The 16947-nt window shown below is 40.8% G+C and overlaps 1 protein-coding gene across 1 annotated transcript in view; it reads right to left on the bottom strand.

Annotated features, from left to right (window-relative positions):
• ADTRP (androgen-dependent TFPI-regulating protein) overlaps positions 1–16947 on the bottom strand; it is a 70736-nt gene that overhangs the window by 16079 nt on the left and 37710 nt on the right. The window contains exon 4 of the mRNA XM_004694741.2: positions 1725–1840. Within this exon, the coding sequence (XP_004694798.2) occupies positions 1725–1840 (116 nt within the window). The remainder of the gene's footprint in view (positions 1–1724; positions 1841–16947) is intronic.

Here is a 16947-nt window from a genome sequence, read left to right on the forward strand (position 1 = left end):
CCCACCTTTTGTCCCTTCTTTCCATAACCTCCCTATTCCCTGCATTGTGGGAGAGGATGACCAGGAACCTATAAGCCCAGCTCCCTTGACCACTGCCTCTCATCATAAGGCTACCACAGACTTCACCCCCAACCCCAGTGCCCTGCAGTACTCTGTTACCGTCTTGTTCAGCTTTGAAGATAAAGGAATAAGAATAGGATATGAAAATTGATGGTCAACTTTCAAGTCATTGGGTAGGAAAAGTTGATATCTTATCAGTAAACTCCAAAAGTCATGCATAGGGAGAAAGAGTAAAACAGAGTAATATCCACCCCAAAGTATGGACATTTAAGTGCATTTCCAGACAGCTACCTACCACCTTGCTTCTCCTCAATCATACAACACAAAAAGAAATGCCTTTATGTTTATTTCTTTCCCTACCCCCAGGCCTAAATATTCTCTCTTTAGGGATAGCTTTCCTTTGGGATAAACCAAACATGGCAAATACGTGGCACATATCCTATGTACTTCATTCTCATGCTACTGGAATATATTGTTAAGTGATAACACAGCTCTTTTTGTGGGTCTCTGAATCCTTCTTTCCACAGTGTTCCATCCACCACCCACCAGTATGTCCCTAGCTGAAGTCTTATTTTCTAAAAGTGCCATTTGTTAAATGCAATGGAAAACCACGCTGATCCCTGGAGGTTGGGTGGGTTTCCTCATCAAGAATTTTGTTCAGGACAGGAGAAGCAACTGGGAAAAGAGAGGTGCATCAGATTGGCAGTGGGTGTCACAAAAGGGCTGGGAAAGCTAGAAAGGAAGCACCATCTGAGCCCTAAAGGAGGCTGATGAGGCAAGACTATTGCCCTTTGGAATGTGCTCTCTCTGGCTTCTGTTTCAGAGAAAGCATATGCTGAATTACGCTCCCCTCCACCCCGCCATGCAGGATTCAGGGGTTACCGAGACTGTCCGAGGTGAACAGCTTATGTGAATCTAGACAGAGAAGGAACATCATGTGGAAGGATCCAATCCACAGGAGTAAGCTTTACATGGCCTTTGCTGTAAAGCAGCAGAAAAGGCCATCAGTTGGAAAGGGAGGTTTTCAGTTATTGGGTGCAAGACTGAGTACTTTCCCTGGATTACAGACCATAGGGCTACATTTCTGAGAATTCTGTGCCTCCAGGGAGTTGGCGGAGGAAATCTTGCTCACCTCCTTAAATGATGGGCCTTGCCTCTAGCTAGGCTGATTCTCAGCTCCTCAGACAATTGCCCAATGCTCTTGTAGGTGGTCTCGTGCCAAGTATTGATGTTAATAAACTGACAGTGATACAGACAAGAGGAATAGACCAAATCTAACATGCTCAACCTGTCAACTGCCTTTTAGATGGAATGGATTTAGATACATCAGATCATTCAGCCATTAAAACATTTGAATTTCAAATGCAACCAAAGATCAATATTTTCTTGGGGAAAGTGTAGCTTTGGAATGATCGATTGTTCACAAGCAGGAGAGAAGAGCTTCTGACTTCCTGAATTTCTGCAGTCAATTTCTGCTGATTCCTCTGTGAGTGATGGTTCCATGAGTATCAGAACCAGACAACAAGAATCCTTCTGACCTGAACATTTAAAGATCTGTTAGCCCAAGAACCAAGACCCTCTGAAAGGACAGTATGCTTCGTTGGAAAGATCCTTCAGGTTCTCCAGTGACAAATCCGAGTAGGTTTTCCCGCTGCAACTCTTACCTGGTAATGTAAGCGAAACAAGCAAGAGCCAACAAGGAGAGGCCCCTCTTCTTCTTTGGGTAGCAGTGCGGCCTGAGGATGATTTCAACCAGGGAGGGTAGCACTATACTAGTGTGCTGTAGGAGAAAAGATGACAAGTCACCACACCAGGCCCCTGGCTGCTCACAGTACCCTAGTTCCCCCTTTCCACTCTGCCATCCTACATGGCTACCAGATGAAACTTGCCAAAGCTGGACTCAGACAGTGCTCCTGAAATCCCTGTTGTCTCCGTACTCAGGAATATGTGTGTACACGGGCTGTTTGCAACACACTATCTCCCTCTTGGGGTCCACGGCTCCCTCCTCTAACACACACGCCCACACGCACACACACAGCATACCCATGCCCACTCTTCCGCTAGGCTGGGCCATTTCTCTTCATTCTCGTTGCTCCCACCTCATGCTGTTGTTTGTGCCTCAACTCTATGGAATATTTTCTCTCCTGATTTTCCTATTTTCTGTGTTCTCTGCAGCCATCCAGTCTTCCATGATGCTGTCTGCATTCTGTTCTCCAGTAGGTCATCTCTCACCCAGTTTGCCTGACTTACCCTGTGCTGTCTCATCTAACATGGGGTGTGCATTACTAAGCTGGGAGGGAGGGGAATCAAACACACTGGCCTGGCTCTGTGTACCCCACTGCATATAGCACCAGGTAACTGGCTTGGGACAGGCAGTAGGTGCCATGAGATGCGTGAGAGAGTGTCCCTTGGAGAAATCCTTGTCTTCCCCATGCCTTCCCTGTTCCACGCCCTCCATTATACTGTCTTGTCACATCTTTTAAATCCTTAACATTAGAATTAAAAAATATATATATTATATATATTTATATTTAAATATATATTTATATAAGAGCTGGGGTACTGGCAGAGGTGCAGGGGTTGAGAGGATTCACCAGAAACACAGAAACAAAGTGGGGAGCAGAACTGGCAGATGTACTGAAATACTCTGCTGAGGGGAGCAGCGGGCGAGACAGGAGAGGTCTGCCGCACCATGTGGGTCAGCTCCCTGGCCAGGATGACACTGGTGCTGTAGTGGCTGTGGACAGCTTCATAGTACTGTGCTTTAACTCATTGAACCTCCAGGGAGGGTCCCTTAACATTAGATTTTTAATGACATAAAAAAGGATATACATCTTTAGGGATAGTGTTGTACTTAGGTGCAAAGGTTACCGACCTCTGTCTTCTTCCGGGATCTGGACCTAACCTGGGAGAGGTGACATGCCATGTGCAACACCCTCTCATTCATTAAACACATTTATTAACTCTTCTACTGCACTCTGCATTATTGGAAACAACCAATAGTGTTGATATTTTACATTTTTATGTTACTAGATTCCTTTTTCACCCCTGTACCCTAATATCCTCAGCTCCTGGAACCCCCTTGTGCTGACATTCCCCACTGGTGAACCTCATCCCACTCCAGTCCCCAGTCCAGAGCCTGGAGGCACCTGTGTCACTGCATCAGCTGCAACAGTCGCTGGGAGTAGGGATGTCACAGCACCCCTGTCTCAGCCTCCTGTGCCAGCAGCTTGTGGCCTTTGCTCCAGTCACACCCTCTTGTCTTGGGAGGCCAGCCCTTCCTCCCACTCTGCCCCAGCAAGACCGGGCGAGGTCAGCAGCACAACCCCCCAGATAAGGGAAATGAGATGCATTTGACTGGGATAAGTGAGGGGTGACTCAAGTGTAGGGCAGCACTGGCTTCAAGGCCTCCTGGAATGGCCCTGTCAAAGCTGCAGTGAGGCAGCACCAAACCTGCAGCCCCTTAAAGGTCTGGTTGCCCAGGTGTTAGTGACAAAGCCTAGAGGCGCAGGGCTGTAGACAGGCCATAGCTTTCAGGTCTACCCTACAAAGCCGGTCTCAACATCCTGACTGGTTGAACATAGAAGAGCAAGGACTTGCAGGCCCACTCCCCAGCTGACAGAAACATGATGCATATGACAGTGCTGAAGTAGGGGTGACTCCATCTTAAGAGTCAGCTGGGTGCGGGAGCCTGGCGACTGTGACATCCCTGGCACTGTGACATCCCTGAGCCCAGCGACTGCTATAATTGATGCGTAACTCTATGTCTTTATTTGGTTAGAGTGTAGGCCGCAGCATCTGTGCCTTTCTCTTTCATAAGGAAGGGCCCAGACTCTAGAACCTGACTTCAGGCATTTCCTACAGCTGTGCGAACCTCAGCTTCCTCCGGGACAGAGAAACGCACACACTGCACAGAGGCGCTGCTCTGAGCATTGTGGTAAGTGGTGTGAGGCTGAGTCGAGGCCCATGAGAACTCCCAAAGAATGTGAGGGACTAGCTGCCACTACCACTGTTTTTGTTAATGCTGCCTCTCCTCTCCTTGCGGGTCGAATGTGGAGTGGGGCTGGGTGACGGTCTGGGATGTCTGCATGCCAGGTGTTCAGACGCAGCCAGGCCTGCCACCTGCAAGGGGCTGTGGTGTGTGAGCTGCTGGAGTGCCGTGGCAGAAGTGTGGAGAAACCACCCCTGGGCCCCCATCCCATCCCTGCCCCAGCCCACAGCTGGTGCCTATGGCCCCAGTCACAAACCGCTTCAGAGCCCTGACAACACTCAGTGACTAACATCAGTGCTTCCTCACTCAGAGGCCACCTCAGTAGGCAGGCAAGAGAGAGGCCGAATGCCCAGCACAGCCACCTGCCACTCTGCTTGCTTCACTCTGCCAGAGCCAGGAAGACCCAGCTTCTATTAGGAACCGTTAACATTCTCATTATACTGGCCATTGATCTGACAGATTTTATTAACCCTGGCCACCGTCAGCGGCTTCCGTTCTCTGCATTAATGATCATTTGGAACAGAATTCCTGTGGAATAATGTAGTGTGTTTGCATTAGGAGCAAATGAGTTCTCAGTGATTAATGCTTTTACAGCAAATAATTCAGGAATGCATGACTGGCTGCCTCTTCTAGGAGCCTGCCCTCTGCGAGTGACATTCATTTGGGTTTCCAAATGAATTCTCCCTGATGGCTTCTGGGAAGCTTACTTCAGTGATGTCATTAGTGACGGGCCATATACTGTGGCTTAATACCAGTGAAAAGGTCTTAAAAAGAATCACATTTTCAGGCCTGGGCTGGGCGTAGGAATGAGGAAAGGAGGAAGACCACATTCTGTGAGCTTTCTAAATATTGAGCTACTGTGAAGAGCCAAGCGTGATGCAATAAACCTCCTGGTATTTCAAATGGACTGGTATTTCACCTCATGTTGATATAAATTATATAACCTATGTCAGGCAGCACATATTTTTTTTTTTTTCCAAAGGAGGAAGAACAAATTCAGTAAGAGAAAAATCAAATATGCTTTTGCTTCCAAAAAATCTAATAATTAGGCTAGATTGACACAAATTAGAACACTGCCAAAAATTACTGAAAACAGTGACTCATTCTGTATTTCAATTAACAGTTTCTCAGTTTCCCTTATAAACAGGGAAGCTGACAAAAATTAATTATCTCAGAGGGGGTAAAATATTTCCTTCCAAGGTAAACAAAACATCACTGGCGGAAACAATAGTGTGTGTAAACAGAGGGGAAAGAATGAAGTTATTTTTCCTTGTCAATTAAGCCATCATTTGGGTAGATTTTCCTTTAAATATCTCATTTCAAAAGCTTCAGTTAAAAAAAGGCTAATGTTGTTCTTTACCCATCCCTTTCTACTAAATTATACCTTTTCTTCCTTTCCTTGATATAATGGCTTCTATCATTTACTATCTTAAAGACAGAAGTATAAGCATGACATATTAAATTAAGTGTTAGTATAATAATTGCATGTTAGATTCCCGGTTGCAAAATAGCCTTGTAGATAAGTACTGAAATTTACCAGCCCATAGAAAATTCTTACAAGGTTACATGAGTGGCAATGTGAACAATAATGAGCACTTATTTTTCTCAGTTCTTACCAGTAGATAACTAGCTATAATAAACAACTCCCTGTGCTATAAACTCACAATGGAATGCATTTGCCTTACTCCAACAAAATTCGTAAACACTGGGATAACCCACGGGTCCAACAATTGTTCACCACACTGTCATTTGACCCCAAAGATGGATCTATAAGTCTGGGAAGGTCATGCTCTTATCCCTAAGATTCATATGGCCAAAAGAACTTAATTTTCTCAAGTGAAAGAAACCCAGGGAGACTTCAAATTTTAAAACTCAGACAATAGCCTTAAAAATATGATCTTTGACTCCTTCTATTTCATTTCCTTATTGGACTAGTGCTTGTGCTCATCTGAGGTTATCAACATAAACCAGCCAGCTTCTACCTTTTGGACAAGTCACTGAGTGACTTCCTCCTTCAGATGGAACTAACAATTAACTCACTAGGCATTTGCCTACTTTGTGTTTGCTTCATCATCTCCACCCTTCCTTTGTTCAAGCAACCTTTGGATCTGAGAGTTAATTCTGTGCATTGGCTCTTCCCTAATGGAGGTCTTCTCCCCAAAGTCTCTAAGATCATGCCTCTGGTTTGTTTATCATGTCCATGGATAAACATGTTTAAATAAAGTTTTATTGAACTGACAATATTTCATTTCTGGATATGTTAACGAAGATCTTTTTGCTTACTATGTACTCAGTGTATATATTCTTTTAAAATTTGTTTTAAAAAGGAAAGTCTTCACAAATTTTCCTCTGGCAAATCCATGAGGAGGCAAAGAAAATTGAACAATGTGCTGCTAGACCCAGCTTTGTTATAAAAAGCTTAAAATCTATACACAGTAAAACACATAGTAATAGTTGTTTTGTAACGCCTACTAAGTCAAAGCTAGGTCTTGATAATACCATCTATTTGTTAACTAAAAACATTTACCTCCCTCCTTACAACTTCACTCAATACAGTTTCTACCTTTAAATCCCTACAGATGGAACAACGGTCTGCCATCTTTCTGGAGAATATGTTCTACTTGAAAGTAGAGACTATCTGTTGTTAAACATACCCATGGTTGGTAGAGATGCAGAGATGTAGAGATGTGTTTCAGGTTAATCTGATGTCTGGGAATCCGAAAATGTAGACATAGGCTCTATTGCTAATATCTCTAAGGGGGAACTTTTTTTTTTTTTTTAAGATTTATTTATTTATTTGTGCATACAGAACTGGGGTACAGGCCAGAGGCTCAGGGGCGGTGAGAGGCTTCACCAAAGACAGAGTGGGGAGCAGAACAGGCAGATCTACGAAGTACACTGCTGAGGGAAGCAGCGGGCGGGCCAGGAGAGGTCTGGCTCGCCATGTGGTCTCCTCCGGGGCAGGCGGCAGGCGGGAATCGAACTCATGTGGAAGTGGCTTCAGATTCTCAGTGCTGTGCTTTAACCCGCTGCACCACCAGGGAGGGCCTAAGGGGGAACTTTTAAAAACTTCCACATACAACACCTGCAGGCACCTTTTCAGTCAAATACTAGAGTTTAAAAGATAATTGAATTTATACAAACAGTTTTTTCTACTTTCTAGGAAGTCAAGTGCACAGGCTAGGCACTGCTGTAATTAAAAAGTCAATACTAAAATGCCCGAGGAGGAGGAGAAGGAGGAGGAATTGAAAATGTAAACCACCCACAGAGATTTTTCTCTTTGATCTCCAGATCTACTTAGTTGAGCTAACAAAGGTCACTCAACCTGGTAAGAATACAGAAAATGAAAATTAAAAACCAAGTCTTATTTACTGCAGAAGAACAGTAATGCTTTCAACTTACTCTGAAATGCACCAAAAAAAAAAAGCTGAGTTGATGTGTTGATAGATTTGAGATGAAGTGAATAAAATAAGCTATTAATATTCGTATGCCAGTGGCAGATGATATAGGTATTCACTATACAATTCTTTCAAATTTGGTTTCATGTTTGAAATTTTTCATAACAAAATATTAGAAGAAAAGTAAAAAGGCTTTACTGATCTGTAAAGAAAAACGAATGTTCCGTTAGACTGAGGAAGACAACATTGCCATTACGATTGAATTTGTATGTCAATTGCAGAGGTATTTAAACAATAACTTTCCAAATCTTCTAAGTGATATTTTACTTACTGCACTATTAGCTTTTGGGTTAATATGTAGCTTGGCCAATATGTCATAACAATATTTTTTCTACTGGGAAACCAGTTGCTTCGAGGGCATAGAGTATGGTGAAGAAATAGCCATTTAGTTTTAGGCAGGTAAAGTTAAGACAAAAAGAAACATTAAAGATTTTACAACCCTACAATCAGAAATATATCTGTCTCTTTCTGCTCTCTTTCTCTTTTTTTCCTATGCCTCTAAAACACCCAACCCCCCTTCCTCTAATTTAACTCTCTAGCAATAATAACCTACCTGCTGTAATCACTGACTCATCCAATTATTTCTCATATCCAGCTGGATTCACTTTCCTCTTCAAATGCTTCCCCATACACCTGCCCATTCTTTAATCTTCCTGAGAATTACCTCCCTAAGCTTTTCCCTATTTTGGTTCTTAGCATTGCAATTAAGCCAACCTTCCTAAAACACATTTCATGTTGCTACTTTCTGCTCAAAAAAATTCTGAGGCTCCTACTTGCCTCAGTTAGTCTATATTCCTTTCCCAATCTTTTTTTTTCCCCCTTTAGATGTTAAATAAACTGTTTCCCCTTTACTGTTGTGTAATTTTTTTAGTTACCATTGTTTTGCATCTTTGTTAATATTCTGACCAGATGGGAAGAGTGGTTTCTCGCCTTAGGGAGGGTCCTTGTAGCTCTCTGACCACCAAAGCCTCCATTGTTCTGCAAATTGCTTGAGTAGGATCATTTTGACAATGTTGAACCTTCCAATTCATGAGCAAGGAATATTTTTCCATTTTTTTGTTCCTCTTCTATTTATTTTAATGATGTCTTATGAATTTCCGTGGTAGCTTCCACCACCTCCTTTGTTAGATTTATTCCCAAATACTTAAATTTTTTAGTAAGATTATAAATAAAATGGCTTTCTTATTTTTTTCTTTTGGCTTATTGTTTGCAGATAGGAAGGCGACTGATTTTCGGTGCTGATTTTGTAGTCTGTCACTTTGCTGAACTGGTTTATCTCTGCATATTATCCTATCATCTGCAAATAATGATACTTTATTCTTTCCTAACTTGGATTCATTTTATTGCTTTCTCTTGCCTAATTTCTCTAGCAAGGACTTCTAATACTACATTGAATAGTAGTGGTGAGAGTGAGCCTCTCTTTATTGTACAAATCTTATTGAAAAGGGTTTCAGTTTTATACCCTTAAGAATGATACTAGCTGTGGTTTGTCATGTGTGACTTTCATTATTTTAAGATGTAGCCAATTCATTCCCAGTTTTTCAAGGGTTTTCATCATAAATGGATGCTGAATCTTACCAATGTTTTCTTGGCACCTATTTATATGACCATGTGGTTTTTGTTTTACTTTTTGTTGGTGTGGTGAGTTACACTGAATGATTTTTCAGTGTTGAACCATTGTGTTCCTGGTATAAATCCCACTTTGTCATGATGTATAATCCTCCCAATGCATTGTTAGATTCATTTTGCTAAAATTTTATTGAAGATTTTAATGTCATGTTCATTAGGAAGATCAGTCTGTAATTTTCTTTTTGGGTGTCAAAATCTTTGGTTTTGGCATTTAGTGTAATGTTAGTTTTATAAAATGTGCTTAATAGTATTCCTTCATTCTTTCTCATTTTTTTTTATTACTTTTTCAACTTTCTTGCTTGTTCAGTTTCCCTGTTTTTTCTCTATTTAGTCTTGGATGACTGGCTAATTTAAAAATCTGTTCATCTCACTTAGGTTGTTGAACTTTGCACAAGTACAAATGTTCCTAAATAATCTCTTATCTTCTGAATATCTGAAGTGCCTGTTATAAGTTCTTTCATTTCTCTTACTATTTATTTGAGCTTTCTCCCCTTTTGTTCATAAGTCCAGCTAGAGCTTTGTCAACTTTATTTGATTTTCCAAAGAACCAGCTTTGGTTTTGTTAATCTTTTAGACTCTTTTTGCTTTATATTTGATTATTTTGTGGTTTAATTTTTATTACTTCTCCCCTTCTGCTGACTTTTGGATTTTTGTTGTTGTCGTCTTCTTCTTCTTCTTTTCCTAATTCTTGAGATAAGAGGCAGGGTTATTTATTTGATCTCTTTTTTTTTTCTTGATGTTAGCTAGTCTTGCTATGTATTTTCCTCTTAATACTGCTTTTGCTATGTCCCACACATTGTGAGATTGTGTCCGTGTAGCCATTTGTCTTAAGATACGTTTTGATTTATCCTCTGATTTTCTTGTTGATCCAGTGGTCTTTTAGTATTGTATTGTTTAGTCTCCATATATTAGAGGTTTCCCCTTATTTATTTTATTTTTTTTTAAGATTTATTTATTTATTCATATAGAACTGAGGTACAGGCCAGAGATGCGGAGGGTGAGAGGATTCACCAGAGACAGAGCGGGAAGCAGAACAGGCAGATCAACGAAGTACACTGCTGAGGGGAGCAGCGGGCAGGTCAGGAGGGTCCCACGCCATGTGGTCGCCTCCGGGGCAGGCGGGGATCGAACTCATACGGAAGTGGATTTAGTTTCTCAGTGCAGTGCTTTAACCCGCTGCGCCACCAGGGAGGGCCACCCCTTCTTTATTTTTTAAAAAGATTCATCTATTTATGCATATAGAAATGCAGTACAGGCCAGAGGTGCAAGAGCAGTGAGAGGATTCACCACAGAGTTGGGAGCAGGACAGGCCGACTGAGGAAGTCCACTGCTGAGGGGAGCGCAGGTGAGACAGGAGAGGTCTGCTGTGCCATGTGGGTCAGCTCTGGGGCCAGTGATCAAACTCGCACTGAAGTGGCTGCAACTACCTTGCAGTGCTGTGTCCTAACCTGTTGCACCACCAGGGAGGGCCCGGTTTTCCCTTTCTCTTTGTAGTTGATATCTAGTTTGATGATTTTATGGACTGAGAATCTACTTACTATGATTTCAACCTTCATAACTTCATTAATATATTTTCAATCCTGGAGAAGATTCACTTGAAAAAATATATGTTATGTTTTAGCTGTGGTCCTATTATGTTCATTTGGTATGATTCTTTGTTTAAAGCTATTATATCTCTATCTCTATTCACTTTTTTTTCTTTCTTTTTTGGTCTCATTGATTTGTTCATTGGTGAGAGTGGGATGCTGAAGTTCCCTGCAACAAATGTGTCTTTTTCCAATGCTTATTTTCTTAGGTGATATCAGTTGCTTAATACATTTTGGTGCTCCTGCATTTGGTGAGTGTATGTTGATGATTGTTATGTCCTGCTGATATATGTTCCTTAGTCATTATGTTGTGTCCACTGCTGTGTCTTGTTACCGTTTTTAACTGGAAATATACATTATCTGATATTAGTATGGCTGTCTCAGCCTTTCAACTTGGGTTCCATTTGCTTGTAGAATTATTTTCCAGCCCTTTGCATTGAGCCTACGTTTATCTTTGGAATTAGGTGTATTATTTCCTTGAGACAGCAGGTTAGGATTACCTTTCCCAATCCAACCAGATATTCTGCATCTTTTAATTGGTGGATTTAGTCTGTTAACATTTAGAGTAAATGTCTGTTGCTGACATTTTCTCATTAGCTTTGTGGTTGTGTCTCTTTCTTCTGTTATTTCTTTGTCTTTATCTATTTAGCTTAGATAATAGAGTTCCTTTCAATATTTATTTGGGAAGGAATACTTAGTTTTAGCAAACTCCTTCAGCTTTCCCTTGTTTGACAAGATCTTTTTTAATTCCTCATATGTAAAGTAGAGTCTTGCGGGATGTAGTATTCTCATTTATAGATTTTTCTGTAAGTTTGTCAAACACATCTTTCTATTCCCTCCTTGATAAGTGTTTCTTATAAGAAGCATGATATCAGCCTGATCTATGCTCCTTTTTAGGTTATCTGCTTCTACCCCTTCCTAACTTCAATATTTTTTGTCTTAACCCAGAAGTTTCACCTTTATGTGCCCTGGTGTTGGTCACATTTTGTTTATTTTCTTAGTTGATATCAGTTGCTTAATACATTTTTGGTGCTCCTGCATTTGGTGAGTATATGTTGATGATTGTTATGTCCTGTTGATATATGTTCCTTAGTCATTATGTTGTGTCCACTCCTGTCTTCTTTTAGATTCCTGAATTTATATCTTAATTTCCTTTTCCAGGGTTGGAAAATTTTCTTCTATTATTTCTTCAGATATGTTCTCTGCTTCTTTTTGTCTCTCTTCCCCTTTTGGAATACCCATTATTCTTTAATTTCCTTTCCTCATAGGATAGTTCAGTAAGTGTTCCTTTTATTATTATTACTATTATTATTACTTGTTTTTCTTTTTCTTCTTTCATCTTGCTGCTTTTGTAAGTTGTATCTTTAAGTTCATTGATTTATTCTTCCCTTTGGTTTACCCTTCATCTATAACTTCCTATATTATTTTCATCTCCTCTTGTAAATATGTTTTTCATCCTACAATTCCCTTATATTTGTCTTTAGGATATTATTTTCAATATTGTGTTTATTGATTTTGTTTCTGAGGACATTCACTAGTTTTCAGTTACCTTATATTCTGTGTCTATTTTGAGTTCTTCAGATTTCTTTATGATGGCCTGCATGATAGAAGTAAATGACCGCCCATATTTTTGTGGCTGGTTCTGGAAATATGTTCTCTGTATGTGGTGCTATTTTTCCCTTTGCATTTCTGCTGTCATTCTTTGTGTTATTCCATCTCCCCCCCCCCTTTTTTTTTTTTGGACTACATATTATGAGTTTCATCTCTGCTAGTCTTGTCTCCAACTTTCTGCTCAGGACACTAAACAGAGAGCACCTGGAATAACTTCTACTGGGCATTGGTCTGTGTGGACTGGAATGAGGTTTGTAATGGTTTCTCAGTGTACTGGTGACCAGTTCCTCAATGTATTGGTCACTTAACTAAGGGTCAAAGGAGTTTTCTGAGGATGGCTGTGGGCCATCAGAAAAGGGCAGGTCTCTGTGTTACCCAGCCTGTGTCTACGCCTAAGATACTGGTGGCTGAGACAGTGTTTAAGCAACTTCCCAAGGGTTTCCTGCCCCAAACTTTCTCTCATTTCTTTCCTCACCTCAAACCAGTCTCTCTCATTATTCTCTTTCTTTCCCTTCTTTTTCTAGGATTTTTCCCCCTTTGTCATCTATTTAATTGTTTTCCTTTCTTTTTCAACCACCCATACACACATTTGACCAAGAACACACACATTAACATGAACAAATATTAAAAAATAACAATCCAGGGCAAAACTTAAACACAAATACACAAACCAGAGGCTTGCTGACTGCTATAACTGAGACTCAAATATAGTATTGTATCTCTAGATAACCAAAGAAAAAAGAGAGGTAATATTTTCCTACTTTGTTTTTTTCTTTTTTCTTTTTTTTTTTTTTTAAGGAAGTAAAGTTTTCCTGCTAGTAACTGGGCCTCAAATAAATTTATATCATTGTTTTTCATTTAAAGCACACTAAGTCCTTAAATATGAAATGCCATTTTCACAACAGTGTCCCCAGGGCAAACATTTCAATCATCTATATTTGAAACACTTATATAACCTGAAGACAAAAATCATAACATAATCTATTAAAGGGGTTTCTACCTGTAAGGAGATAATGTTAAAAATTATGTAGACTTCAATGGTCAAAGCAACAGATGGACTCTAGAAATATCATTTCTTCCTTGAGTATTTTTGTTTCTGTTCCATATGTGAGTCATATAACAGTATTTTATTCTGTTTAGGAACTGGATTATAGGTATTTCATACTGTTAGTGACACAGAGATCTAAATGCTTGGAGAAATGCCGAGAATCAATAGCCATGTTGACACCTTCTATTGAAAATAAGAAGCCTCAGTAAGGAAACCATTCTGCCTCTTGAAGCTGAGCACCCAGCCTCTTCAGCATCTTTGGTGCCCATGTCACGCCCACAGCACAGCCGCGCTAACCCTGCCTTTTCATGAACTCGCATTCTCCTATACTTCCTGCAGTTTTTGGCCTGCCTTAGACTTTCATGGTTGATTATTTTCAGTTTAAATTTTTATACTGAAAATTTCACATACTTTTCTATCCTTTGACTACAAACTTTGTATAAGGAATGACCTCATCTTCTATTTTTCTAGGACTCCCACCCTTTGTTCACTTCCTGCTTTTTGACTGAATCTCCTTATTTGGACTGAAGGATTGCAAAATAGAATTAAGTTCTTAATGGAGCCCCTTGTGATTTGGTCACTTGTCTTGTTTGCTTTCACACCTTTCTTTCCTGCTCTATGGCCTCTATCCCATGGTCACACCCCAATAACATACACTTCAACCACAATTCTGTGTCTCTCATCATTGACACGTCACCCATTTACAGCACCTGCCCTCAGTTCCCTGCAACTTTCTTCTCATCTTACAGAGTTCAGCAGAAATAATGCTCTCACCAGAGAGTCTTTGTAGAAACCTGAACCTCCTGCCTGTGCTCTTCTCTGGCATGGTCGAACCTCCCTGTGCTCAGCCCCACCCAGCACATGATTGCAGCCAACTAGTAGTTGGCTAAACATTCCAGAGATGGAAACAACTCAGGATATAGGGCTTCCCTAGTTTCATCTCCCACGCCTAGCCTAAGTACTTAACCTGCCCTGGTCTCTTAATGTCTGTGTCTTTAATGTGTGAAACAATGGGGTGGGCAGAAGAGGAAGAAAAGGCCTTACTTATTCATAGCCTGGGAAGAAAACCTAGTGTCTCAGTGGGAGAAAACAGCAGATGTAGGCTCCATTCCACCGACATCAGAGGCGACATGGCAAGCAATGTACAAGGTAGCAAGGTCATAGAGCCCATCCCTTTTCAGGATGATCATTTCCACCCCTCCTTTTTCATGACTCTAGATGGCACCCCAAATCCTAAAAGTGAGTGAGTGACAGGGAAACATGAGAAAATATGACACCAGGGCACCACTTATGGATGACCACGCCATGGATGTAAGCTCTGGATTCAATGTGGGGTGTCACTATCGGGAATTGGAAGCCCTAAAGGATAAAGTTGGAAGATGTGGAGTCAGAAGAGGCTGTTCCTTGTTCGCTTTGGGGCTCACTGAACCTTGGCCACCACTCTGAGATTGGGTCAGGTGGAAAGTCCACAGACTTTGTCTGATATCGTCTCTATACCCCTCTTCTTCATCCATCTGTAACCCACTCTCCCTCCACACTTCTGTGCTGGGCTCCACATGGTACACATGGTGCCTTGTTTTTCAGACAGACAGATGGGCAGCTCTCTAGAAAGCTGCTCCCAGTCAGACGAAGGAGACTGTGCTTTTCAAGAAAGTAGTGGTTTCTGGAACACTGGGATCTCCTCTTACTTTAGAATCTGCAAGTCTCAGGGTACCATCCTTTCCTCTCAGATATCTTATCATGTTGTCAACAAAGTCAGCTAGTTTCCCTAAGAGATATATAATTTGAAAAAGCACCCTGTAAATACAAGCTTCAGGGAAAAGTTCTAACTCCCCATATGACTGGTCCCAGGATGGGTCTCTTTGCTGCCTCTGGCTTTCCCTTGCTGACCCATCAGGGTATTCCTAAAGGGACTCACCCACTCTCTGTAAAGTGGTAGTTGCTCACTGGTGATTTTTCCAAATGCAAGTAATGGGTTAGTTTGGGGGTTGTCTGTATGGGGGAGGGGCACATGGACTCACTTTGGGGAATTTACTAGTAGAGAAGGAGATAACAAAAAGTGGGACTGAGAGGTATTCGAAAATGTAATTTGCTTGGGAACTGCCCTCTTTTGACATCCATCAAATATCTCATGAGAAGCAGTTATTTCAGCACTTTAGACAATTAAAAGTCATGTAAGATAGGATCTTTGAATTAAATAAATGTAAATGAATGGCAACTGGTATTTATTGTAACCTTATAGTGTCACAGAAGGAGTTCAATTCTACAGAATTATGTAGTAAATACTCTGGAGCAAGTAGAACTAGATCACGTCCTTGTGTTCAAAAATGAAAGGAGAAGTCCTTAATTAATGCAAAAATCTGCTTTTCTTCTGCAAGGTTCAGTAGGTACAACATTTTCTGACCTAAAAGACACAAGACTTACTCTTCAACTGCTTGTGTACAACCCTAAACCTTGCTTTCTTATCTCATACTGTTTGTTATTTTAAAATAAAAGTATATGAATTATCTAGTATTACAAATGATAATTACATGTCACAAAAGACATTTACAATCATGAACAATTTTTTCCTACTAAGGTAATAAAACAGAACAAACTAAATAAACAGAAGGACTATCTGTAGTATATTAAACAGAAGATGTCCAATAGTATATAGTTTATGAGTTGTGATATTCAGAAAATAAATTTGGTTAGAAATAGAGATTTGGGAGATATCCGAGTTAGATATAACTTTATTCCTAAAGAGAACCGAGGAGTTAACATCATGGAAGCACAATAGGTAAGTCAAGGTTTCTTGACCTTTCACCTTTGTTTTGTTGTTTTGTTTTTTCTTTATGGAGGGCTGCCCATGTATTGTGGATGTTTAATAACACTTCACCTTGGTTTCTACTTAGTACATACCAGGGCCACTCTTGCTCCCCACCCAGATGTGACAATCCAAAGACTCCAGACATTACTAAGTCTCCCCTGGAGGTCTTAATCAAACCCAGTTGAGAATCCTTAATTTAACCTATGGACAAAAGAAAAGCATCGTAGTGGACAAAAATTTGTTAAAAAGTCTGGAGGTGGGCCCTCCCTGGTGGCACTGGGTTAAAGCAAAGCACTGAGAAGCTAAAGCCACTTCAGCATGAGTACGATCCCCGACTGCCCCAGAGGTGATCCACATGGTGTAACAGATCTCTCCTGACCTGCCCGCTGCTCCCCTTAGAGAGTGTACTTCATCAGCTGGTCTGTTCTGCTCCCCACTCTGTCTCTGGGGAATCTTCTTGCTGCCCATGCACCTCTGGCCTGTACCCCAGCTCTGTATGCATAAATAAACAAATCTTTAAAAAAAAAAGCCTGGAGGTAAGGTGAAAAGAAGAATATTTTAGGAAAGGTGCAATCAAAAGTTGAGGAATGAAGACTATACTTTCAGGGATCATTTCTATAGTTCGTTACTAGAGAAGATTCTCTGATCGTGTAGAGCACCAGAAGCAATGCAAGCTCACATAAAGAAACAAGAAATAGCTCAAAGAAACAACCTAATGTCCCACCTTAAAGAATTGGAAAAAGAACAACAAAATA

The sequence above is a fragment of the Condylura cristata genome, unplaced genomic scaffold (genome assembly GCF_000260355.1).
Source record: "Condylura cristata isolate star-nosed mole 26May11 unplaced genomic scaffold, ConCri1.0 scaffold00046, whole genome shotgun sequence".
NCBI classification, from domain to species: Eukaryota; Metazoa; Chordata; class Mammalia; order Eulipotyphla; family Talpidae; genus Condylura; species Condylura cristata.